The 26,890-nt window shown below is 45.6% G+C and overlaps 1 protein-coding gene across 2 annotated transcripts in view; it reads right to left on the bottom strand.

Annotated features, from left to right (window-relative positions):
• The window catches only part of EXOC4 (exocyst complex component 4), a 371,202-nt gene that overhangs the window by 58,169 nt on the left and 286,143 nt on the right, over positions 1 to 26,890 (bottom strand). For both annotated transcript variants that reach the window (XM_058805259.1, XM_058805260.1), the window contains exons 12-13: positions 14,315 to 14,451; positions 3,707 to 3,862 (exon numbers count right to left, since the gene is read on the bottom strand). In XM_058805259.1, the coding sequence (XP_058661242.1) occupies positions 3,707 to 3,862; positions 14,315 to 14,451 (293 nt within the window). The remainder of the gene's footprint in view (positions 1 to 3,706; positions 3,863 to 14,314; positions 14,452 to 26,890) is intronic.

Below are 26,890 nucleotides of genomic sequence, written 5' to 3'. Positions count from 1 at the left end.
GAAATAAAATATTGCTTAGTTTTGTGTTGTAAAATTGTATAAACATATGAAATTTAATGATATATGGTATTATTACGAATATTTTTTAAAACTGTCTTTAAATTTTTTAAACAATATTAGGAATATGAGTTGAATCCAAGTTCTTTTCCCACTGCTTGTCCCTCTCCAAGGCAGAGCTGGGAACATCTCTGGGGTTTATCAGCAGAGGCTGGGTTTGCTTCTCTTCCTCCCCTCACTGCTGTGGTTTGGAATGGGAGGAAATCCAGTTTGTTTTGATTCTTACTACTTTCTTTCTTTTAGTTTTTAATAAAAAACTTTAAATAAAATTTTCTTTTTTTTTAAATAAAGAACTTTTAATAAAATTTTCTTTGTAGCCTTTTAAATGTTTTAAACTTACTTTACCTTTCTCCTAATCCTATCTCACGACATGAAAGAAGTACATTCATAATTAACCAACATTAAAGCACACCACACTCATCAACACATTAATTAGGAAATTTTAAAATTGAAAAAATCTTGAATTAGCAAACCAAAATCACTACACTCACCAAGCTCTAAAATGCCCCAGCAGGTCCCTCTGGCCCAATCCCAGTGGACTAATAATAATAATAATAATAATAATAATAATAATATTTCTTGCCAATTAATGGAAATAATTCCCAATTAATGGGAAATTCTGCATGTGCCTTCTGACATCTCCTCACTCAGGGGTTAAGACAACAAAATCAATCTCTGTTCACAGGCTGAGGATTATTTTTTGCAAAGATTTTTACTGTTTGGATTATTTTTAGTTAAATAAATGAGTTACAGGAAAGCTGGGGAGGGAAGGAAAGCTGGGCATGGATCTGTTTTGCTGCTGGTGAACTTTCAGGATTTGTTTAATTTCCCAATATTCATAAAGAGATGCTGCTGAGTAGTTCCACATCCAAAAAAAGAACATTTCCCAAATTTCATCAGGCTTGAACCTTCTTTTCCAGGAAGGGATGGGTAGTCCTGCCCTGCTAGCCAAGAATTATGGTCCATGAAAACCAAATATTGAAATTTTAAATATCTTAGAGGTTAAATGATAATGAAATGAGCTCTCATTCTCTGCTAACTAAGGAACCCACAGGAGCTGCTTCCCTCTGCAGTGTCCAGGCTGAATTATTCCCAATTCATCAGCAGTGCCAAGAGGAAGAAGCAGCAGCAGCAGTGAAGAAATCTGTTGAAATCATGTTCCTTTGTATTAGGAGAAAAGGCTGCTTAAATGGCAAGAGGATGACAAAAAATTGGACAAGCAATTATTAATTCTCTTTTGAAGCTTTCAGGAGGGATCTATTCAACCTTCCTCCCATCCTGGAGGAAGTTTCTAAGCCATCAATTGGCTAAATCTGGCCCAGACCAATTATTATGATTTAAATTGATGCCACAGGAACTGGGGCTTAGCAGATGATGCTCTGTGCAAACAGAAAAGATCTTTGTCCTAAACCTGGGCTGAAAGAAGCCACAGCACAGGAGCTTTTCCCAGGAAATTCAGTGTGGATGACTTAAAGTCTTGCCACTGGAGCTCCTGTGATCCACTGCCACAAAATACTTCAATGAATGGCCAGGAGAATGGAATTAATGGAATAAAATGCACGTTAGGATGAAAAAGTTGCTTCTGTCAGCATCAGCCATCTGGTTTTGCCTGGCCAGGAGTTTCCACTCAGCCAGCAGAGCCCACTGGAGCTTTGCTGTGCAAAAATGATGGATCAGGAACCACAGGGAGAGCCAGGAGGGGCATCCCAGGTGAGGAAATGAAGGATAAAAGAGAAAGCAAGTGAGAAAATGGAGGATAAAAGTGAAAGCTGGTGAGGACTGAATCCATGAAATTCAACTCAGGGCCTGCACAGAGACCTCAAGGGCTCTCCCTGCTCCCCTGGGGATGTTTTAAATCCCTGCCCAAGCTGCAAACCCTTCTGTGACCCCACAAATCCCATCCTCTCCAGGCTGCAGCCTCCCTGTCACGGCGCTTCCAGGCAGGGAAGGAGGAAAATGACAAAAATGACAATCTGGGAAAATTAGACTTGTTATTTACAACAGCTTCTCCTCCTCCTCCTCCTCCTCCACTTTTACAGCCAAGTGCCAATCAAGGAAGTGATGAATAGGGATGGGAATGTGCAGCCTTTGGAATCTCACAGGAGCTGAGCCGTTCCCAGCGTGCAGGGAAAGTGAATCTGCTCCTTCCAGGTTTTCATGGCATGAAAGGTTGGAACAACCTGGTCTGGGCACACAGAGTTGTCTCCAAAAGAATTCCTGCTGGGAATATTGGGATTTTTCATTTGCTCCCCTGAGTTAGATCCTGGAGTTGGGATGGAGGGGAAGCTCCACCATGGTTGTGGCTCAAATTAAAGATTTCTTTGACAGATTTTGGGAATTAAAGATTCCTTTGACAGATTTTGGGAATTAAAGCTTCCTTTGGCAGATTTTGGGAATTCCTGCCCAGTACAACCAGCTGGCCCTTCCTTTAGGTCAGAAAATGCTGCTCCCTTCAGCACGCGGTTGACCAGAGCAGCACCAACCAGCAGGACCAGGATTTGCCCAGATTCAAACCGATCCTTTCCTTTCCCAATCCCAGGCACTTCCCTCAGTTGGATCCCAAAGACAGCTCCCAAATGGCGTTGTCTGAACAGCACAGTGAGCAGAAATTGCACCAGGAAAGGATTAGGTTGGGTATTGGGAAGATTTCTTCCCCCAAAAGGCTGCCCAGGGCAGGGGTGGTGTCCCCATCCCTGGAGGGATGTAAAGCCATGTGGATGTGGCACTTGGGGACATGGTCAGTGGTGGCCTTGGCAGGGCTGAGAATGGTTGGACTGGATGATCTCCAAAGCCTATCCCAATTCCCAAATGATTCCTTGATTCCCCTGTGGACACCACAGCTGTGAAAACACCATAAATCTGTTCCTGCTTTTTGCTGCTGCTCTCCTTGAAACCCTTTCCCAACTTCCCACTGTTGGGGAAGATGAAACAGGAAAGCCTTATAAATATGATTGCCTTGCAAAAGATTTTGAGAATATGGAAACTATGAGTGAGATTGAAATGAAAGCAAGCTTTGAGATCCCTCAGTTACTGAACAACTGGAAAACAATGGTGTGGCCGGCTGAAGGTGATCCCCTTGTGATGGAACAACACCCTCTGCTTGCAGACAGGCCCAAGGGTCAGAGCAGACCCTACAGCTTGGCAGAAGGGCCCAAAGAGGAGTTTTTAGGGTTTAAAATGTAACACAGTGTGGTGATGTAGTGATTCTTATAGGCTGTATGGAAATGCTGTAGGATTTGTATCTTGGACTTGATGGGTTAGTGACAATTAGAATATTCAACACAGAAGAAGATTTATGGTCTTGTAATGGGAACCTCACCATCTTACCCTTTTACTCTCTTACCTTTTTTACTCCCTTACTCTCTCACCCTCTCATCTTCTCTCAGGCCTGCTCTGAGCAGTGGCTGCAGCTCCAGCAGGGCCCTGCACCCAGGCCCTGTGCAATAAACCCCAAATCCCAGCAGGGCCCTGCACCCAGGCCCTTTGCAATAAACCCCAAATCCCAGCAGGGCCCTGCACCCAGGCCCTTTGCAATAAACCCCAAATTCCACGGCCTGGCTTCAGAAATCTCTTGTCTCCATCCGTCCCGACCATGCTGCCCCCTGATGATCCAACATCCCACCATTTACCACACCCCACCATTTTTTACCTTATGAAATCCTCCTCCTCCTCTCTCTTGGGCCTCAACTGCTTGGGCTGAGCCATGCTGCTCCAGTTGGGCAGGGATTTCAGGAGCCTGCTAATATCATCGTCCTTGGCCCAGGAGGCGCTGATCACCAGCTTCTCATCCGACTGCACGATGGTCCTGCAGGGAGAGCAGCCACAAACACCTCAGGCAGGAGCACATCCTGCTTTTAGGGACATTTGCATTTAATTCTGTGTCGTTCATTGCATTCCACATCACACACATGGGGACTCAGCAGTGAGGAAAGGATCCACACATGGAGGGACAGCAACATGGATGGACAGGGTGGGAAATTCTCCATAAAATACAGCTCCTGATGGACTTTGAGACATCTTCTAAAGGAAAAAAGGGCCATTTTCCTAAATTCTGCAAGCCTGGGAATTCAGTTTGGCACCCAGCTGGAGGAGGTCACCCTGCACTGGTGTCTCCATGGATCATTTCCCTCTGGGATCTCAGTGGAGCTCAGCAGCCTCTGCCCATGGTGGGGTCAGTGCCAGGTGGGACCAGCCCAGGACACCTGCCTGGGAGCCACCACCTCCCCCAAAGCTGGGCCAGCCTGGGGACCAGGGCAGAAAGGGAATGAAAGGTCCAGGATCTTCTTTCCAAGTCATCCAAAGCATCTCCTGATGGAGATTCCAGCTAAATCCTATGTGGGAAACTGAGTCAAGGACTGCAGCGGGTTCCAATGGGGAACAAGTTCCCTGTTTTGTGTTTTTGGCAGGGTAACTGATCTGAATTCCTGACTGGGAATTCCAGGAGACAAACAGGATGCTGTATTTGGAGGAGTCAATCCAGGACCTTAAAGATTCTCAATTCCACCCCTGCCATGGCAGGGACACCTCCCACTGTCCCAGGGTGCTCCAATCCTTCCTTGGGCATTGCAGGGGTCAGGGGCAGCCCCAGCTGCTCTGGGAATCCCTTCCCAAAATCCCACCCCAGGCTCCCTCTCCAGGGAATTCCCTCCATTCCCAGCTCTCCCAGCCTGCCATTGGATCCATCCCCACCCCGACTCCTCTCTAGGAAGGCATTTTGGGCTCTGGGGGCTTCACTGGCAATCTCAGCACTCCAGGAAGGGTCTCCCTTCCCTTTGCCATCCCCAACTTCCATAAAAATCCCTGGGGATGGATTCTGAGTGTCCCAAATCCCAGAATGGTTTGGGTGGGAAGGGCCCTTCAAGGCCATCCCATTCCAATGCCACCATCCCAGGCTGCTCCAGCCTGGCCTTGGGCACTGCAGGGATCAGGGGCAGCCCCAGCTGCTGTGGCAATGCCAGCCCAGGCAGGAATTCCTCATTGCCAAGATGCCACCCATGGCTGCCCTCTGGCAGTGGGAGCCATTCCCTGTGTGCTGTCCCTGCAGGCCTTGTCCCCAGTCCCTCTGCAGCTCTGCTGGAGCCCCTGCAGGCCCTGCAATGTGCTGGGAGCTCTCCCTGGAGCCTTCCCTGCTCCAGGGGAACATTCCCAGCTCTCCCAGGCTGCAATGGATGGAGCCAACAGAGACACCGAGCACCCCCTGACAGGGACCTGGCAGAGCCATTCCAGCCACACTGTCCCAGCTCCAGGCTGGAATTCTGGGGCAGAGATGAGGTGCCAGCAGCATTCAGGGGGTGATGTGGGGAATAAATAGAAATAAAAACGACACCCCGAGCATCTGCGTTTTGCAAAGGAAAACAGCAAGAAAGGAGCAAGCTCTGATCCATCCTGAAGAGAACAGCTCATTTCTCATCCCACCATTTCCCCATCCACCAGGAAAACAAGCTCAGCTCAGGAACCACACAGGATTTGTGAAAATGAATTTGTCACATGCGCTTGCAAACAAATTTTCCTTCCCTCTGAGTTTCACGTTCAATCTGTCACACACAAAAAGGCTGAGTTTTGTTTCCAGCCACACAAGACCTCAACATTCCTGTTTGGCCTTCTGCTGCTGGGACGCAGGTGGTGTCTTTCCACTCAGGAGAAAAAAAAATATAATTTAAAAAAAGGTCTTTTATTTTTCACCCTGCTGAAAACTGAGGGGGGATAAAAAAAGCTCCACCAGCAGCTCTGACATCTGAGATGGAAAAAGGGGTTTGATGCTATCTGGGCATTGCTGTGCCAAGGCAGGACAACTGTTCCAGGAACACATCAGCCAGGGCTTTGTCCTCTGCACATTTAAATGACTGCAGTAATACTCTCCTTCCCTTGGGAGTCTATTTCACACTTGAACAAATCCAGCTCTTGGATAAAGAAACTCCTGATACTGAGCTGGTATTTTATTTTCCTCAATTTCATCCCATTACTCCCCGTTATTTCCCCTCTCAGCTCAGCTCTCTCCACGTCCACTGTTTGCTCTCTTCAATTATTTCCAGCCTTATCGTGGCCCCTCAGACACCCAGGGCTCCAGGGCATCTTTGGGAGTGTCCTGATGGAGTCACACAGAGCCACTCTCTGTTTTATGGTCCTTATTACCCTCTAAAATCCCAATTTTTTGCGGAGTCAGTGCTGGGGAGGAGGATGGGATGCTCCAACAAGCTGCAAACTCCACCTGGTGACCTCCTTTTCCAGGGTCAGAGTTTTCCAAAAGCCTAATCCACAATTCCTGCTTTCCCCACCTTTTGGTGGTGCCCATGAGTTACACAGAGCCACTCTCTGTTTTATGATCCTTATTATCCCCAAAATCCCAATTGTTTGTGGAGTCAGCACTGGGAGGGTGTTGGGATGCTCTGAGAAGCTGCAAACTCAGCCTGGTGTCCTTCTTTTCCAGGGTCAGAGTTTTCCAAGACCCTAATCCATGATTTCTGCTTTCCTCACTTATGGATGGCACCCATGAGTTACACAGAGCCACTCTCTGTTTTATGATCCTTATTGTCCTCAAAATCCCAATTGTTTGTGGTGTCAGTGCTGGGGAGGATGTTGGGAGCTCTGTGGGATGGAGATGTTGGATGCTCTGACAAGCTGCAAACTCAGCCTGGTGTCATTCTTTTCCAGGGTCAGAGTTTTCCAAGACCCTAATCCAGGATTCCTGCTTTCCTCACTTATGGATGGTGCCCACGAGTCACACAGGACCACCTCTCAGTTTTATGGTCCTTGTTATCCCCAAAATCCCAATTGTTTGTGGAGTCATTGCTGAGAGGAGATGGGGGAGGATGTTGGGATGCCCTGACAAGCTGCAAACTTGGTCTTTTCCAGGGTCAGAGTTTTCCAAGAGCCTAATCCACAATTCCTGCTTTCCTCACTTATGGATGGTGCCCACGAGTCACACAGGACCACTCTCTGTTTTATGATCATTATCCTCAAAATCCCAATTGTTTGTGGAGTCAGTGCTGGGGAGGAGATGGGGAGGGTGTTGGGATTCCCTGACAAGCTGCAAACTCAGCTTTTCCAGGGTCAGAGTTTTCCAAAAGCCTAATTCAGGATTCCTGTTTTCCTCACTTATGGGTAGTGCCCATGAGTTACACAGAGCCACTCTCTGTTTTATTATCCTTAAAACCCCAATTGTTTGGGGAGTCAGTGCTGGGGAGGATGTTGGGATGCTCTGACAAGCTGCAAACTCAGCCTTTTCCAGGGTCAGAGTTTTCCAAAAGCCTAATCCAGGATTCCTGCTCTCCTCACCTTTTGGTGGTGCCCAGGGGTCCATGGAATCCTGGAATGGTTTGGGTGGGAAGGGAGAGCTTAAATCCCATCCCATCCCACCCCTGCCATGGCAGGGACACCTCCCACTGTCCCAGGCTGCTCCCAGCTCTGTCCAACCTTTCCTTGGACATTTCAGGAATCCAGGGGAGCTGTCTCTGTACAAGATCCATGGATCCACTGAAACCAGCGAGCTCCAAAGTAATCCATGGAGCAGCCCCAGCACCGCCTGGATCCCCTGGAATTACACCCCCACTCCTTCCCAGGGCTCCAACACCTCCTGATTTTTATTGGTGTTGGTTTTACCCCAACCACCCCCTCATCAGGAAGATGCTGAAAAGGTTGGAACATCCCTTATTTCTGTTGGACACCCAGATTTCCCAACTCCTTTTCCCCACATTTTCTTCCCAGCCAGGATTCCCCCTCTGTACCTTCAATCCAATTTGTGTCCTTGAGTGAATTATCCCAGGACAAGCTCAAAACTCTTCCTTCCAGCCCCACTCCCCCAATCCCAAACTCCTCCATGATTTTCCTGCTGCTGCCACAGGGAGCTGACCCTGGCTGGATCCAAGCTGCTCCATCCTCCCCAGAGGACAGAGGGTGGAAAAATGATGGAAAAAAACCCTTTTATTGTGGAGCAGACATCATAAAATATGGAATATCAATCTGGGACAGCTGTCCTGGATACATCTTTCCCAAAATCTTTCCCATTCCCAGCCTGTTGGTGAAGGGGAGACAGCCTTGATGCCGTGGCCAAAATCCAGGTGTGTGTCACACCTTCCCAGGTACCAATCCTGCACTCTGAGGAACCATTTATCTTATGGGAAAACCCCTGGACACAGCTGGGGGCCTTGGATTTCCAGCAGGAAACATCTGGAAGCCACAGGAGCTAATTGGGCTCCTCTGCCTGGTGCCAGGTGGGTTTTTGGATGATTTTTCCCTTTTCCCACAGCCAAGGTGATGTTTTGTGCTGCCAAGGATTAAAAAGCAGCTGGGCCAGGCACCCACAGCCTGAGGGAAAACCCCTGCCCCAAAAAAAGAGTAAAAAAATGCAACTTAAACCCCAAAAGTTCATGCAAGATGCCACTAAGAAGCAGCAGTAAAAGCATTTCCTGGAAAATTAAAAATTCCTGCTTTGCTGATTGTGGCTGAATGAATCTGCTCTTTTTCAGTAAAAATGAGCTTAGATTGATTTTGCCTGCCTGGAAAGCAGAAGGGGTTTCTTTTCTTCACCATTTTGAGTGATCCAAGCCTGGTTATTTCCCTTTTCTCCCCCCAAATTTAGCTGAGAGAGTTCAGCCAAAGGAGGTTGGTCACCAGAAGCTGCCTCCAAAGAGGGAGGTGAGCACCTCCAGAGGATTTAATCACTTTTTACACTCTCAGAACCACATTTTGGTGATGCCCATCTCTTTTTAAGACTAAAAAGACTCATTCGGATGAGGGATTCCTTGACTCAGAGCCTTCAGAGAGGTTCAAGATGAACAAGGTGAGGATGAAGAAGGGGGTGGACACACAAGACAGAGCTTAGAGCGGACAACAAAATAAAAACATTCAACTTCAACATGGACTTGAATATTACTGGCAAAATTACGTAGAAAAACATGGAAAGAGATGAATTTTTGCATTTGAAGCAGCAAATTTTGTCAGAGAAGAGTGTTGGCAGAGGATTAAAAAGAAGGGCTCATGTTCAGGGCAGCAACAGTGAACTGGGCAGGTTTCTCCTTTCAGTATCTCCAAAAATCCCACAAAACTGGTTTTGTACTCAGGTTTTTAAAAACATAAAATGGTTTTTCACTCTGAAGTTGAGCTGCTCTCCTGGAAATCTGCTGGAGACGGGGGTTGGACACGACTGGGGAGTGCTGCCAGCACGGCAGGAGGTTTGGGGGCTCCATCTCCCATTTTATTTGCATTTTCAGCCCCAGCTCCTCGTCAATTAGTCAGAAATCAGAGCTGACGTTTGTAAACAGTTTGGGTGGTGAACTGGAATTGGAATTTTGGACAGAAATGCGATTTGCAGGAGGCGCCTCACCTACGCCGAACTCCCAAAATTCGTCAGCAATTAACACACGAGAGCTGCTATTTATAGGAGTGTCCAACCCCATCCAGCCCCCTTGGGTTTGATCTTTTTCTTTTTAAATCCCTGGAAAACACGAGCCAAAGGGAGCTCAGACATGAACAATCTCAGCTGTGCATTTCCCAGTGCTGACGTCCTTCCCCAGCTGCTCCTGCACAGAACTCTGGATCAGATCCTGCCCGGAGGAGCCTCCCTTTGGAAGCTTTTGCACCCACATTTGCTCACACTCCCCCTGAAGGAACAAATCCCACAAAAACACCTCTCTGCCTTCCCAAATTCTCACTCTTTGCCATCCCAAGAGCAGCTTTGCTGGATGGGATCAACTCCCAGCTCTGAGGAGTTCATCCTGATTTTAAGGAGCTGTAAATGATCCTGACTCCACCACTCTTGGGACTTCTGCTGCTCAGAGTGACCCCAAGATGCATTAGAAAGTCTCTTTTCCCAGCCTGGTGCTCGAAGAAGGAGTCAGAGTTCTTCAGTTCTCATTCTCAAGGTTGTTCATTGTTTCTTATCTATAAATTTTTTTCTCCTGTCCAGCCAAGGTTTGCTCAGCAAGACAGTCAGAAGCACTCTGCCTGCCCCAGGGCAGTGTTATCTTTTTATACTAAAAACTACCTGTACAACGTTTATCATAACTTCCCAATCCCTATCACCCATTGTCAGACAGTGAGCTTCTACTCTAAACCAATCCAAAAGTGCCACCATCACCCAGAACATGGAGGCTAAGAAGAAGAAGGAGAAAGGCTGGACACACCCAGATTCCTCCATCTTGCCTCCTGAACCCCCATTCTAAAAACCCCCAAAAAATCTATTTTTCACCCTGTGACAAACTAAATATTATTCTACTTAGAGTTTGGTCTAAGTCTTTCTAATTTCAGCTTGCAGATCCTTATACAAGGTTGATAATTTTTTTCCATGTGTCAAAATCAAAGTCACAGGTGTCTCGGGCTCTGTGCCAGGGTCTCTGAACGCCCTGGCAGGGGTCTGGGCAATCCAGGACAGCCACAGGGATGCCCTGAATTCTGCCCACACCACGATTTACCCATCCCAGCAGCCCAGGGAGAACCGTGGAGCAGAGGGCAGGGCTGTGTGGAGCCCAGATCCCTGCAGAGGGCACAACATCCCCGCGGATGGAGGAGCTGCTCCGCTCCCCTGCATCCCCGGGATGGATCCGGGTTTCTATTTCAGTCCTTTACCAGCAGCAAAACCAGAACGTTTCCTGTTTTCTCCCCTCTCGCAGCAATCAGGAGATGGCCAAATTAGCGTTGTCCTAATTAGCCCTCAGCAGGTGCCAAAGCCAGGAATGGCAAAGGAAGGAAGGAAGGAGCGTCGAGTTCAAGCCAAACAAATCAAATCCATTGTCTGGCTCCAGGCAGGGAAGTTTTGGGTGAAAAAAGGAGTATTTTGGACAATGGCACACAAGCAGTTCTTGATTTAGGGGGGTGCTCAGGCAAAGTTTAGCCTCTGCTATTGTCAATAAAATAATAATGATGACGATGATAAGCCTGTTTGCCGGATGAAGTTTTTCCTGAATAAAATCAGGCAATGGGAAGTAATTTCTTGGTCAGGAAGCACAAGGGCTTTTTCAGGCTCAACAACCATGGAGGGGATGATGCAGAGCAGCTATTCCAACCCACATTCCTGCAGCACCTTGTAGTGGTTTTTAATGGGATTATTTATCCCCATGGGATGAGGCACGACCCTGATTTTCCTGTCCAGGAGGAGCATTTTACAGATGGATAACTGGGATATCCTTAGAAGTTATTTATTGATATTCACCCAGGAAATCTCTGATAAATCAGACTTGAAGGGTTTAACCCAAACATGTCTATGGCCAGTGGGTGCCTCGATCTTCCATGCTTTGGTTGGAGAATGTTAGGGATGGATGATCCCAAAATGCCAGTGGGACAAGCACAGAGCATTTGGTGACTCCCTGTCAGTTTACAGAATTGTTTTGGGAAACTTTCACCAAACCCAGTGTGTGTGGACTCCTGTGGTTACTGATTCCCAAAATCATGAATCATTTAGGCTGGAAAAGACCTCTAGGATTGAATCCAAACATTCCCAGCACTGCCAAGGCCACCTATGTCCCCAAGTGCCACATCCACAGGGCCTTAAATCCCCCCAGGGACAGGCACTCCAACCCTGCCCTGGGCAGCTCCTTCCAATGCCTGACCAACATTTCACAGAAGAAACTTTTCCTAATTTCCAATCTAAATCTCTCCTGGTGCAACTTAGGGCCATTTCCTCTCATCCTGTAATTCCTAAATTGCCATGAGACCTGAACACCCAAATCTCAATAGAATCAATTCAAATAAAGCTGAATTCCCTGCAAATGTTCGCATGAAGAATCTGAATAACTTTACTAAAGAGCAAAAGTCACATTCAGCCATTTATTTTTAAAGAGGACACTTCAGACTCTCAGTGGCAAACTCAAGGTCACCTTTTATCATGGAATTATGGAATGGATCTGGAAAATCATCTCATTCCACCCCTGCCATGGCAGGGACACTTTCCACCATCCCAGGCTGCTCCAGCCTGGCCTTGGGCACTGCAGGGATCAGGGGCAGCCCCAGCTGCTGTGGCAATGCCAGCCCAGGCAGGAATTGCTCATTGCCAAGATGCCACCCATGGCTGCCCTCTGGCAGTGGGAGCCATTCCCTGTGTGCTGTCCCTGCAGGCCTTGTCCCCAGTCCCTCTGCAGCTCTGCTGGAGCCCCTGCAGGCCCTGCAAAGTCTCCTCCTTTCTGCCTAAAGGAAGAACTGGAGTAATTTCTCAGCTCTCCCACCACTGCCATCCACATCTCAAGACCCTAAACCACTCTGGGATGTAGATAAATCCACTGGGAAACCATAACTCCTCATAATTCCACTGACCATTATTCCAGCTTTTTTATCCCTAGAAGAAAACACCCTTGACCATCCCAGCAGAGACAATTCAAGAACAAACTCCTGACCTCTCCTGGCAGAACAGATGTGTTAGGCTGGAAATAGGTGTGTGTATTCTGTTCCTATCTGTGGAGCAGTTCTCTCTGTCCATGGGGCAGGTTTCTTTGTCTCTCCCACAGCCAACCCTCCCTCCAGCAGATCTCTGCTGTCCATGGCCACTGAGTGTCCCTGCAGGGCTGATCCAATCCCAGCATCCCATGGGGAGATGCTCCGCCCAGGGGAGGAGCCAAGCATTCCTACCTGGATCCAATCTGAGCCTGGCACAGCACAGCAGCCTTTGCCCCCTGCACTGCCAGAGGAGCAGCTTTCTGCTGCCCTGCATGGCCAGAGGGAGCCCAGGCCCATCTGCAGCAGCCCTGGAGCTGCAGAGGAAAACTCCCCCCTTGTGCAGGATCCCTGCTGCAGCAGAGCCACAGCTGGCACTGCAGGAGGGCTGAGCCCCCATGGCATGGGGCTGGGACACCCCCTGACACACAGGGGGCAGGGCCTGCTCTCACTCTGACTGTGGGTTGGTTTCTTTTCTGTACTATTGCATTTTTATTTTTAATTTTCCTAATAAAGAACTGTTGTTCCTGCTCCCATATCTTTGCCTGAGAACCCCTTAATTTCAAACTTATAATAATTCAGTGGGAGGGGGTTTGCATTTTCCGTTTCAGGGGAGGCTTCTGCCTTCTTCAGCAGACACTTGGCTTTCCAAACCACAACAGCCAAGCCCAAAGCGCAGTGAGAGGAATGGGGGATTTGTCTTTCCAAACAAGCTGTGGGTCTGCTGGTGGAGAAAATCAGCACGGGGAGATAAAAGAAACCATGGGAAGAATTCCACTCATTGATGAATGGAAAAAGATATTTGCTTTTACAAATAAGCTTTAGGTTTGCTGATAAACAAAATTAGACATTGAGAAATGAAAGAAACACCCCTAAATTCCATAAAAATTAAAAATAAAGAGGGAGGGTTATACATTAGAGGGAAATCTCTGGTATCAGGTATTTTGGGAAGTCTGACCCTCTCAAGTACCTCAGAAATAGGGAAAGAAAGAAGAGAAATGTGGCCAGGAAATTGGGATTAAAAGGAGGCTGCATCCTCCAAAACTGTGAGAGATCCCAGGGGAATGCCCCATGGCCTCTCCCTTTATTAGACAATAATATAATATAATATAATATATTTGTTGTCACCTTATTGCAAAAGTTGCATACCTTCTTGATGATTTCTCATGGACAGCTCCTCACAGCACAGACAACAAACTCCAACCCTCTCCTCACCCAGCTAACCCACTCTTTTACAGCACTCATCCTTATTGGACACAGCTGTGGCCTGTTAAGGGCAGGCCTGTTCCTAATCCTTGGTGATCTGTACAGCTGCAACTCCTCAGGTGTGAGACTGCCTTCTGCACTATTTTTTTCCATTCTATCCCTCCACAAATATTTATAGAAGAATTTATATATTTATAAAATATATATTTATATAAATAAATATTTCTATATAATATAATCTATATAATATATAATATATTATATATTATACATTATATATTATATTATAAATACGTATTTATATATTACTTATACATTATATATAAATATACTATATTTATTTTTATAGAAATATGTATTTATTCCTATTTATATATATTTATATAATTAACTTTATATAATTTATATTTATAATATAATATTATTATATTATAAATCTGTCATATATACATATACATATATACACATATACATATACCTATATATATATATACACACATATACACATATACATATACATATACCTATATATATATACACACATATACATATATACATATACATATATATATATATATATAATATTATATTTATTCAAGTAGGAAAAAGGCTCCTCTGTCTCCTTTTTGGACATCAACCTCTGGTGTTTGTGGATTAATTTTCCCAGCACAGCAATCCCCCTGGGCTGTACCTGTAGGCCAGGGTGCAGGTGTCCTTGTACTCCTGCAGCTTCACACACACCATGTGCAGGAACTGGTCCGAGTAGGCGCTCAGGTCGTGCATCAGCTCCATCAGGTCCTGCACCGTCTTCTCCACGATCACCGTGCTCTGGGGAGGGGACAAAAACCCAGCTGTGAGCAGCAGGTTGGAGAATCTTTACCTCAGCCCTCTCCTGCTTTGCTAATTGTCATCACAAAGGTGCAGCTGATGCTCTGCCAGTGGCTCCTGCGAGGCTGAACAAATGAGGGAAGGAAATGTGGAAAGTGGTTTAACTCTTGGGGTTTCTGAGACACTTCCTGAAGTTCACTGTTGAGAGTTTTTTGCAGGTTGAGGAGTTTTTGCAAGACAATGGCCACATTCAGCTGATGCACAGTCCAGCCTGCTGGTAATAATGGACAATGGACATGTTCACAAGCAATGAATAATGGACATATTCAGAAATGGGGTCGGTGTAATATCCTTGAGAAAGATACAAGAAGAAGAGTCATCAGGACTCAGCAAGATTTTGAGCAAGCTTGAGAAAGTGAGAAAAAAGAGAAGCCATGGGTGAGCCAGACAACCACAGCAAGACGTGCGAAAAATTAGAAAATCCAATCAGCATTTTATTTTAGACGTGTGAACAGCTAGGATTAACCCATCATGTATTAGCTAGAGTTGTGTGAACAGTAGAAACTTATTATAAATATAGCCCTTTTGGGGATAATAAATTTGGCTTCACTTGATCACATTGATGTTCCATTCCTGATCCTCCGCACCCCACAGTTCAGCAGGTCTTTCCTTTATTAGGTTCAACGTCAAAAGGCAAAAATGTGATTTTCAGAGGTAGACACAGCCCAAAGTGCTGCTCCACATCCAACAGATCCTGGAATTACTGAGGTTGGAAGAGACCTCCCAGACCATCCAGCCCAACCTTTGATCAATCCCCACCTTGGCACCCCAAACAGAGCCCAGAGTGACACTAAAACCCCTGAGGAGCAGGTTTGGTTTCCTCCAGCCTGCAGGAAGGACTAAACATCCAACAATGTCCAATGATGTCAACAGCTCCATAGGAATTCTGGGATTTCTGAGGTCACTTGGCACACTTTGTATTTATTTTGCCTGCTGTGTTTGATTTTGTTGCTGCAAACAAGACAGAGTGGAGGTCATGGAAATCCCAGGTTGATATAAATTGAATTATTAATGGTCTCAGTAGAGTGAAGGATTATTCCTCAACTGTAGCAAAGGAAGATACTGAAGTGTTTGGGAACCTTGGTTGATTTGAGTAATTCTGGACTCAAATTACATGGGAGGATCCCAGGGATTAGAAAAGAGCCCCCCTTCCTCTGTGTTCATCAAGATGTGAAGAGAAGTTGGGGACTCACAGCACAACCTCATCAACCCCCACGTGGCCACCTCTGCCACAGCCCCACCAGCCCAACTTCCACCTCTCTGCTGAATTAATTCCCAATTAATTCCCAGGGGCTTCACTTGGAATCTCAGCAAACCATGAAGGGTCTCCCTTCCCTTCTCCTCTCTTTTCTCTCCCCATTTCCCATAAAAATCCCTCAGGATGGATTCTGAGTGTCCCAAATCCCAGAATCCCAGGATGTTTGGGTGGGAAGGGACCTCCAAGCTCATTCCAGGGACACCTCCCCTATCCCAGGCTGCTCCAATCCTTCCTTGGGCATTGCAGGGACCAGGGGCAGCCCCAGCTGCTGTGGCAATGCCAGCCCAGGCAGGAATTCCTCATTGCCAAGATGCCACCCATGGCTGCCCTCTGGCAGTGGGAGCCATTCCCTGTGTGCTGTCCCTGCAAGCCTTGTCCCCAGTCCCTCTGCAGCTCTGCTGGAGCCCCTGCAGGCCCTGCAATGCGCTGGGAGCTCTCCCTGGAGCCTTCCCTGCTCCAGGTGAGCACCCCCAGCCCTGGAGCAGCTCCATGGATTCCTCTGGATTTGCTCCAGGTCCTTCCCCAGGGCTGGGGCAGCTCTGCAGGTGAGGTCTCACCTGAGCAGAGTCTGATGTGGTTTCAGATTAAAGCCAAGCCCAGGATGGGCTGAGCAATGTGCTGAGGGATTGAAGTCACCACTGATCCCTCAGAAATAAGAAAGGGAAGAAAATCCTCCCTAGCTCATGTAGGAACACAGAAGATAAAAACAATTCCTTTCCTTTTTGTGTGGATAATGAGATTTTTCCTTTTCCCACCCTGGGTGGGGTTTCCAGCAGATCCATGGTATCAACTGATGTCCTGCAGCTTCCCAGGAGCAGGATCTGTCCTGCCAGGAATCCTCCTGGGCTGGACACAAAACCACACCAGGAGGAACCAAACCTGCCCTGGATCCAGCTCATTTCAATTTGTTTTCCTAACTCAGCATTTGGAGAAAAACAACAACCTAAAACCCACCAGTGGGTGTTAAAACAGAAAGTATTGTGGTTTTTATGGAGTTTTTCCCACTTATTTTCCTCCACAACGTTAAAATTCCAGCAAAGCTCCTGCCAGTATATGGATTTTAAAATAAACCCTACTGATTTAAAGGGAACACAAAGCTACTTGAACGATTAAAAAAAAAAATAAAGAAATAAAAAGGAGAAGAAAGGGAATTACCATATGAAAGAAGGCACTGCCAGATTTGTAATGGCCATTCATTTCCCTGAGACATCTTAACCTTCCCCAGAGCCCTGCTGCCACCTCTGCAGGTGTCCCTGGGGACGCCCAGTCTCAGGAGGCATTTGGGACAGCTGGATTCGTTAGCTGGGCCAGCCCTGGAGCTTCTGAACATGCCCAAAATGAGAGGCAGCTCGCACACGATCCCAGAGCCACCACCCTGGTGCCTCTGCCCCTTCTGGACTCGTTAACAGCAAATGGATGTGATCAAAGCTTCATTTATGGCCAGGCACTTCAATGGAGCCTTTAAAAATAAAAACCCCACACTAACAAGGAAACTCATCCCGGGAACAATATCCAGCCCCTCACACCTGAATCCCAACACCACCCAGGGGATGCTTCATTACTCCTCCAGCAAGCTGTTCAAAGGGGCTGGGGGCTGCTAAAAATACAAAGAAATTCCTCCTGATGCCCTCCTGTCCCTCAGCTGTGGTGGGGATGAGGATAAAACAGAGAGCACGGCTGCTTATTGACACTGTGGGGTTTGTCTTTATGGGATTTGCAAACATTTCCATTATCCCTTGATTTGCTCCTTGTTCCCAGCCGGGCTGGAGCTTCAGGTGATGTAAAGGGAAGGCAGAATTCCTGCTCTGACTGTGGGGTGGCACACAACAAGCTGTTATTTCAGCAATGTGCAGAATTTATATATTCCAGATATAATGGAATATATAATATGGATATAATAATATGTATTCATATGTATATAATAATATGTATTCATATGTATATAAAATCCAAATATATATATATAATATATATAATCCCTATATATATAAATCCACATATTCATATATATATATATATATATATATATATATATATTCATATATATATAAAATCCCAATATATTGGAATATATATATATAATACATATATAATCCCTATATCTATATAATCCAAATATATTCATTTATATATATTATAAAATCCCAATATATTGGAATATATATGAAATAGATATAATCCCAATATATATATATTCCCTATATATATACATAAATCAAATATATTAATATATATATATAAAATCCCAATACATTGGGATATATATAATATATATAATCCCTATATATATATATATATAAAATCTAAATATATTCATATATTAAAAAATCCCAATCTATTGGGATATATATAATATATATATAATCCAAATATATCCATATATTCATATATTTATTATATATAATCCAAATATATATATATATATATATATATATATATATATATATATATATATAAAAATAAATAAATTCCATATATATTCTGGAGATATACATCCAGCCATTCCTTTGGGATTTCAGTATTCCAGCCATTGCTCATTCCTTTGGGGCTATTGCCCTGTGGAACCCCAGTGAAGTGGGTTAAAAATGACTGGAGAAACAGAGCTCTGGAGGTAAAATGACACAGCTGGGGGGGTGTTTATAAGAGTTCCTTAAAAACACAATTTCAGGACAATAAAAGTGATTTTCAATGAGTCCTCAACATGAAGAAATTCAAACCAACAGCTCAAACCTCCAGAAGTTCACCCCTTGCCACCCCTACCATGGGCAGGGACACCTTCCACTATCCCAGGTTATTCCAACCCCCATGCAACCTGGCTGGGACTTTTCCAGTAATGAGAAGTGCTGAGTAATGACAGTGTCCTTAATTTTTATTTTCTAGCTTGCTGGTGAGAAGCACTTGGATTAGAGGACCAATCTTCCCCTGTGATTTATTTCAATTTTCAATTTTTTGCGGAAATCACAACTTTCCCCATGCCTTGGGAGGGAGAACCTCCATTCCCTGGCTGCATTTCCTTGGGGAAAGCAGACAAAAGATGGGAATATCCTGCTCAGAAAAACAGGATATTCCCAAAAGATGGGAATATCCTGCTCAGAAATGTCTCCACCACAACACAGCAGATGGAGGGAGAGACCTTGGCACTGGAAAAGTTGTCCCTTTTTCCTTGATTATCGCCCATCACAAAATATCTCCTCGAGATGCCTTGGCAGAGGAAGGCACCAGATGAGGGCTGCCTTAAAGGAGAAGAATTCATAAAGCCTGATCTCATTTTTAAGCTGGAGTTTAGCTGATCCCTCGTGATTTTTAAGCACCAAGCAGAGCCCAGCTGCAATTAAAGCAGGGCAGGAGAGAGGGAAAGTTTCAAAGCTCTTCTGGATTTGGGACCATTCCCAAAGGACAAAACTTAAATTCCTTAAACTTAAATACGTGTCCAGGTATTTTATAATTAAATATCTAATAAATATCAAGTGCTAATAAATATCAAGTGCTAATAAATATCAAGCACTGTCAGTGCCTTGAAGGGCAATGGGAAAGGGAGATAAAAACCAGGGATTTTTGCCTAAATTTCTCCCAAAAATGGAAGAATGACTAAATGAGCAGAGTCAGAGATGGGAATCACTGGAAACTGAAAAGCAGGAGTTAGGGAGCCAGTTTGGCTGGAATTTTGGGATAAATGAGCTGTTTGATGCTCTTTGGGGGCTCTAAAATATCCAACAGCAGCCCTGAGGGAGTGGGAATGGGAAAAGTTGGATCCATCAGGGAGCCAACCTGGAGCCCCATTCCAGCACAACACTCAAATAAAGGAGTAAAACAATAAAATAGAGGAGTAAACCCAACTAAATTCATATTTTTTAGCTAATCCTTCCCTAGAGGGAAGAGGAGAGTCTAAATTCCCTCTTCCACTGATCAGCGTTATCACATGGACTGATAACACCATTTCCCACTTTTCTTTCTGGCACACCCAGGTTTTACAAAGGGCTGGAGTTGTTGGAGTGCATCAATTCCATTCAAACCCATGTTTAGCAGAAAAATCTCTTTTTAGTCTCCAATCTGAGCCTGCTTTCCTCCCCCAGCCTTTTCCCAGGAAAATCCATTATTCCAGTATCAGTTTTTTGCCCATTACTGTCTTTATACTCCACCCTATTACAACTTTGCTTCCCCTCTTAACTCCAAGGGATTTTTTCTTTTTTTCAATGCAGGTGATATTTTAATTTTTATGGCATTTATGCTGAGAGGCCCTGAGTGAATTCACCCCATGGATGTGAGCCCGGGATCTGCTGGAATTCTCTTTCTGCTTTAAATGTGATGTTGCAGGAGCCAAATGAGTGCACAAACAAGGTCTTGACTAAATCTTATTTACCTGGCACTGTGTGATCCAGGAAAGCTTTGCTCCACTGAACTGGAATATTGATGAAGAGCAAAATGTACATTTGTTTTTTTTTTTTTTTTTTTTTAAAAAGAACATGAACCGTAAAATCTGCTCATTGCTGTGGCCATGCAGAAGAGTTTCCCTCCTTTAAACACTCTATTCAATATTTAGGACACAAAGTTAACAATTTCTGGGGTCAGCCCTGTACAAGCCCAGTAAATGCAGAATAAATCAGACCCAGTTAAAGCACAGAGAGGGGAGGCTGCCACAAGTGTGGAGAAGTCACTGGGTGAAGTTTTCTGGCAGATCTGGTGAATTTATTCTGATTTTGAACTCAAATTCCACAGGAATTCCACTCTGAACTCAAAATTCCATTTTGAACTCAAATTCCACGCCCAAGTTATGCTGAAAAACCCTAATTCAACAAAAAGCCCCATCCCACGAGCTCTGACCCTGAGATATCTAAAAGTGGTGGCATTTTATTCTCCAGCACCAGCAAAGTCAAATTGTCCACCCAAAACACACCAGAACTGTCCAAATCTCCTGAATTCCCCACAAAATGGGAATTCTCAGGACATCCATCCTCAGCCAGCACCCAGGAGCTCCCCAGCATCCCAAAAAGGGGTTGGAACTCAGCAGGATCAAGGTTAAGGTTGGAAAAGACCTCTCAGGTCACTGAGTCCAACCACCAGCCATGGCCACCCCACCAACACACGTCCCCAAGTGTCACCTCCACGTGGCTTTTGAACCCTTCCAGGGATGGGGACTCCATCACTCCCTTGGGCAGCTGTGCCAGGGCTGCACAATCCAAGAATTCCCTGCCAAGGTGGTCTCAACACCCCAAAAACCCCAGCTGGACTGGAAATATCCACGTGAGGAGATGCCTTTCCATAGTCTCCAAACCAATGAATCCCTGATCCCAAGCTGGCTCCTAACCCAGATTTGCTACAAACTTAAAAAGCAGGGAATGGGAAAATTGTCACTTGGACATGGATTTTTAAAATTCATTTTTTCCCATTTTATGTGCAGTGCAGAAGAGAGGGAAGGAAAATTTTGGTTGGCCCCAACTTCGAGCCCTGACATCATTCCCTGACTTGAGACACCAAAATCCTCCTGGAATGACCCAGCAGCCCCAGCATAATCAGGAATATCAGTGTCTTGGCAGGGAGATGGAGGGTGGTTTTTGAACCTCCACGCAGTTTCTGAACCCTTCCAGGAATGGGGAATCCATCACTTCCCTGGGCAGCTGCACAATCCAAGAATTCCCTGCCAAGGTGGTCTCAACACCTCCAAAAATCCCAGTTGAAATATCCACGTGAGGAGATGCCTTGGAGATAATCTCCAAACCAATGAATCCCTGATCCCAAGCTGGGAATGAATGAATGAATAAAGAAAATCCTTGTCCAAGTGACAATTTTCCTATTCCCTGCTTTTTAAGTTTGTAACCCAGCTTTGCCACAAACTTAAAAAGCAGGGAATAGGAAAATTGTGACTTGGACATGGATTTTTAAAATTCATTTATTCCCATTTTATGTGCAGTGCAAGGAGCAGGGAAGGGAAAATTTGGTTGGACACAGGGAAGTTTGTGACAGCCCCAAATTCCAGCCCTGACTTGAGACACCAAAATCCTCCTGGAATGACCCAGCAGCCCCAGCATAATCAGGAATATCAGTGCCTTGGCAGGGAGATGGAGGGGATAATTTAATTGGCCTTTTGTATCTCTCCCTTCTCTGGTCCCACTGAGTTCTGGAGCTATTATTAAAGGCATTTTTTAAGGTATTTTAATTTACTCCTCCAAATGGATTCCCATCCATTTACTCCCACCAAGTGAATGTTGTCAGGGACATTAGTGAGGTGATAAAATAGCTGCAGCTTCCCGCTGCTTTTAATGTGTTCCATCCAGCAGAAAAGTCATTAGCTCTTAGCCTTTAATACACCCTCTGCACTGCTGCAGAACTGTTTATCACTAACAAGTGCCGGGCTCCCCCTTTATTAATCAATATACATTTCTGCAGGGAAAAGGGACTCACAGCCAGTGATTCCCAGCCTGGTTTGTGCTGTAGGAGCTGAAAATCCCTGACATTTTCACCCCCCCATCCCTGAATATTCCTAGGAGTGGTTTTTACCTTTTTCACACAACTCCCCCAATTACAGGTGAGCTGGTGGCAAGGTGACAGGTTCCTTTCACCAGCGGTGAGTGGCAGCTTTCCCTCTCCTTTGTCAGGCCTGCTCTAGAACATCATTAGCAGACAAATGGGACGTGGAGCAGGGAATTAATGATGCTGGGGAGCAGAGCCCTCCGTTTGGGAGCTCGTTTTTTAATAAATGTTTTCTCATAGCTGGCCCAGTTTGGAGAATAAAACCCCTCAGTGTTATTTTTACGTGCTCTGAGATCTATTTTTTTTTTTCCTTCACACAGTCTAAAAATGCCAATATTTAAAATATATTTATCTATTAAAAATGTCCTGCTGGAGATGGTGAATGTGAATGTTCACTGGGAAGACACAGTGACCATAGTAAAGGCAGGTGGATGATGAAAAACCAAAAGAAACTGGGAAAAAAAAAATTGAGAAAGGTTTAGCAGGGCTGAGCTCCCAAAATAAAATGTTGTTGTGGCCCTGGATTGGTGCTGTCCAGTGAAAAGGCCGTAATTATTATCTAAATTAAACAAAATTAATTATGTAATTATGATCTAAATTCAACAAAATTGATGAGAGTGCAAGAGACCACTGGAAAACAAAGGGTGACATCCAGGAGTGAGGGGTAAAGGCTTAAGAGGGACCCTGAGCTAAGCCAGGCTGAGCTCACAAATAGGTAATTTCACTGAAATTAGATGCCAATTTGTCAGATTTTTGCCATAAGTGTCTAAAAGTCTCATTGGAGGGGTGACAGAACGCAGAGTGACCAGGCCAACATCACCAGCAGTGACATTTTGCTGTAGGGGGATCCCAAACCACACTCAAACCTCACCTTTCAGCACCAAAATTCACCTTAAGCACCAAAATTCACATTTCTGCCTCACCCTTCGTTAACCCAACTGTAATTAATGAAGAATTCTTTGTTCACCAAAGGAATCCCTGGCAAACATGGGGACAGAGCAGAGGCCTTGCTATGGATTCATCCTCTGAGGCATCCCAAAAGGATTGGGATGTTAAAGTCACCATTTTATCTTCTGTGCATTGATTTTATTTTATTTATTAAGGCTGGTCCTAAATTTGAAGAAGAAAAATATTTCCAAAGGGGAATTTCCACCCCAATTCCCACACAAGAAGCCAGAGGTGGCCAAATTTGACAATTTGGTTCTTCAGGTGCTTCTCAACAGAATGGGTAAAAAAATTCCACATTTCCAGTGGGAAATTTCCATTTCCATGAGGAAATCTCAGTGCTGGAAAGGAATTTATACATAAAATCACTGGAAAAAGAGGAATTGGTTGGGAAAAGGATAGAAAGGTGAAATTTTATCTTCTGTGCATTGATTTTATGCACAGTTAAGGCTGGTCTTGAATTTGAAGGAGAAAAATATTTCCAAAGGGGAATTTCCACCCTGATTTCCGCAAAAGAAGCCAGAGGGTGACAATTTGGTTCTTCAGGTGTTTCTCAACAGAATGTGCAAAATTTTCCACATTTCCATTAGAACATCCCAGTGCTGGAATGCAATTTATACATAAAAAGAGAGGAATTGGTTAGGAAAAGGACAGGAAGGAGAAAAATTTTTCCCTCAAGTAATTGGTTTAGGAAGACTTGAATTTCAATATTTTAGAGCACAGGAACAACTGAACTTTAGGATGAGCAAGACACTGGAATTCCCATTCTCCACCAAAGGATTCCAAAGGATTTCAAACAAATCCAGTGCTGGGATGGAGAAATCCCAAAGCAGCTGAGGGCTCCTCCCTGCTCCAGGAATGGCTCAAAAAGCAAAACCATTGGTCTTGAGGCCTCCACACAAGAACAGAACTCAAATATCCTTAATCCTGCCAAATTTTAATTTTATGGAACCATTGGCATTATGCAGAGTTTCCTAAGCTGGAGGCTACGAAGAGAATTGCATCGTGTGCTGCAAAATGAAGGAGATTATAAAAAAAAAAAAAATCTGTAATTTCACTTATTCTGTTGGTTTACATTTTTTGCCAAAAAAACCAAAAATTTTTTTTGGTTACCAAAAAAAAAAAAAAAAAAAAACCCCAAACAAAAAACCCAACCAAACAAAAAAAAAAAAACCCAAACCCAAAACCAACCAACCAAACAAACCCCAAACAACAACAAAAAACCCCAAAACCAAGCCAAAAAACAAACCAAAACAAAACACAAAAACCCACCAAAAACCCAAAAACCGAAAAGCAAAAAACAAATCGATTTTGCATTTTTGGATTGCGGCACGAGCAGGGGTGTGGTGGTTTGACCAGGAAGAAGTGGGACTTCTGGGATGCTGTGGTCAAACCAATGGGTGCTCGGATTTTGATATCGGCACCTGGTGTGGCCAGTGGGGTTTGGACACACCTCCGAGAACACACAGGAGTTAAAAGCAGAGCTTTGGGCCTGGGGGGCTCTCTTGGGACTTTGAGGGAAGGAGGTCGGATCTCCCTTCCCCCGTCCAGCCGCTGCTGCTGGGCTGAGAGGGGCAGCCATGTGGTAGGCCTGGGCCTGGACAGAGATGGGGGTGAGGAGGCCCTGGAGGATGGAGGGGTGGAGGAGCCCCAAGAGACATCGGGCAGCCATTCCCCCCCTAGGAGAGAGAGAGGGAGAGCTGGCGATGACAGAATGTGATAGCGGCCGGCCCAGGAGGAGAAAGGGGGGGAATGCAGCGAGGGAGGAGGTGCTGGCTGGAGCAGCAGCGAGTGTGGGAGTGCTGGAGCTCTGGGACAGACAGACTGAAATTTTTAACCCCTTTCTTTCATGATTGGGACCTCGCAAAAATGCTGATCCTCCTCGGAGCTGAATAAGAAGAGAGATAGGAAATGAGATAACCAAGAACTAGGCCCGAGGGATGTGGAGAAGAATGGCTGAGTGGGGAGAGAGATGATTGGAGTGGCCTTTTGGCTGGACTTTTCTTGTTGGCCATAGACTGAACCAGTTTTATTCCTGTGACACAGAGACTGCATTTAGGGGGAGGCAGTGCCTCAGAACCAGGAGGGTTCATTGTGGGGACCCCTTGGCCCCAGGGGGTGGGAAAAAATGGGGGGGACAGATGTCCCGAAGGAGAGACTGTGCCCTTTTGGAGTGAGACAAGGCATCCTTAAAAGACAAGCCTAAAAGCAGCTCTGGTCCATGCCAGTGGTGAGAGCCCTGAGCATGGAAGGAAGATGTCACAAATGGCAAAAGGACTTTCCAGGCGGTGCTGAGTGACAGGGAAGCACACGAGGTTTCAGCGTGTTTCCAGGGGAAGCCTATGGTGCAAGAAGGACTCCTCTCCTCTTCATGGACTGAAGTTTGAGTATTCTAAAGGGTGATGCCAGACTGGGCACTTGGTGATTTGGGGGAATGTATCGGATTGGGAAATTTTGGTGGTGGGGAGGAGGAAAGTGCTTTTTGTAAGGTTTTCAATTTTTTCCCTTATAGTTTTTTTCCTTCTTTTCTTGTAGTTTAGGTAATAAAGTTTTCTTTATTTCTAAGCTGGAGCCTGCTTTGCTTATTCCTGGTCACATCTCACAGCAGACACCGGGGAGAGGGTATTCTCATGGGGGCACTGGCTCTGTGCCAGGCCCAAACCATGACAAGGGGTCAAATTGACCAATTTAAGGGTGATTCAGGGGGGTCTTTGCACATCCCAAAAGGGAAAATCCAGCCTGAATCCTTCCCCTAAAAAGCACAGACAGGAGAAATCTCAGGGCAGGGCAGCTGCACATGCTGGCACCACTGGTGATTTATTCAATGAGTTCAGCCCTGTGCTCACACATCAAAGCCCGAGGAGATCACAGCTCTGTCCCTGATGTCTCCAAAGGATTGTTTGGGAATTCCTTGTGCGTGGAGGCGGCTCCCAGGATCCAAGAGCTCGTGTTAACGTGGAACTCATCAAACCTCAGTGAGCACCCCAGAGCTCTGGAGATGTGGGAATGACAGAGCTGGGGAGGTGGGAGAACAGGCAACAGCAGCCTGTGATCCTGCCAGAGAAGCAGGAATTACAACAAGAGATCCGTGGGCTGGGAGTGAAATTGGAATATTTTTAACCCACTGTATTCTACTTTTGTTGTCTCTTCTTTCCCCAGGCCCCTCCTGCTGACAGGTCTGAGAGTGGGGTCGTTCCCAAAGGAAGATGATTCCAAGGAGGAGCCATGGTGTGAGGATGTGTCCCAGCTTCTGGAAGTGGGGATGGATTTGGAAAATGCCAGAGGCTGCAGGGCACCTTCCCTTTTGGGCTGACGTTTTCCATAAGAAAAGCTCAGCCACACCACTTTAAACCAGCACGGAAATGGGATCACTTGGATTTGTGGTGGAGTTTCCATCCCTGGAGGTGTCCAAGGAAGGCCTGGAGGTGGCACTGAGTGCTGTGGGCTGGGGACAAGGTGGGGATGGGGCACAGGTTGGATTTGATGGTCTTGGAGGGCTTTTCCAAGCCTCAGGGATTCTGTGATTTTCTGGGAATCTCATAGATGGGACACAGACACTCCCAAAGCAATCCCAGAATGGTTTGGGTTCCAAGGAACCTTCAAAGTCCATCCATGGCAAGGACACCTCCCCTGTCCCAGGCTGCTCCAGCCTGGCCTTGGGCACTGCAGGGATCAGGGGCAGCCCCAGCTGCTGTGGCAATGCCAGCC

The sequence above is a fragment of the Ammospiza caudacuta genome, chromosome 5, assembly GCF_027887145.1.
Source record: "Ammospiza caudacuta isolate bAmmCau1 chromosome 5, bAmmCau1.pri, whole genome shotgun sequence".
NCBI lineage: Eukaryota > Metazoa > Chordata > Aves > Passeriformes > Passerellidae > Ammospiza > Ammospiza caudacuta.
This window is presented reverse-complemented; position numbering and strand designations above follow the sequence as displayed.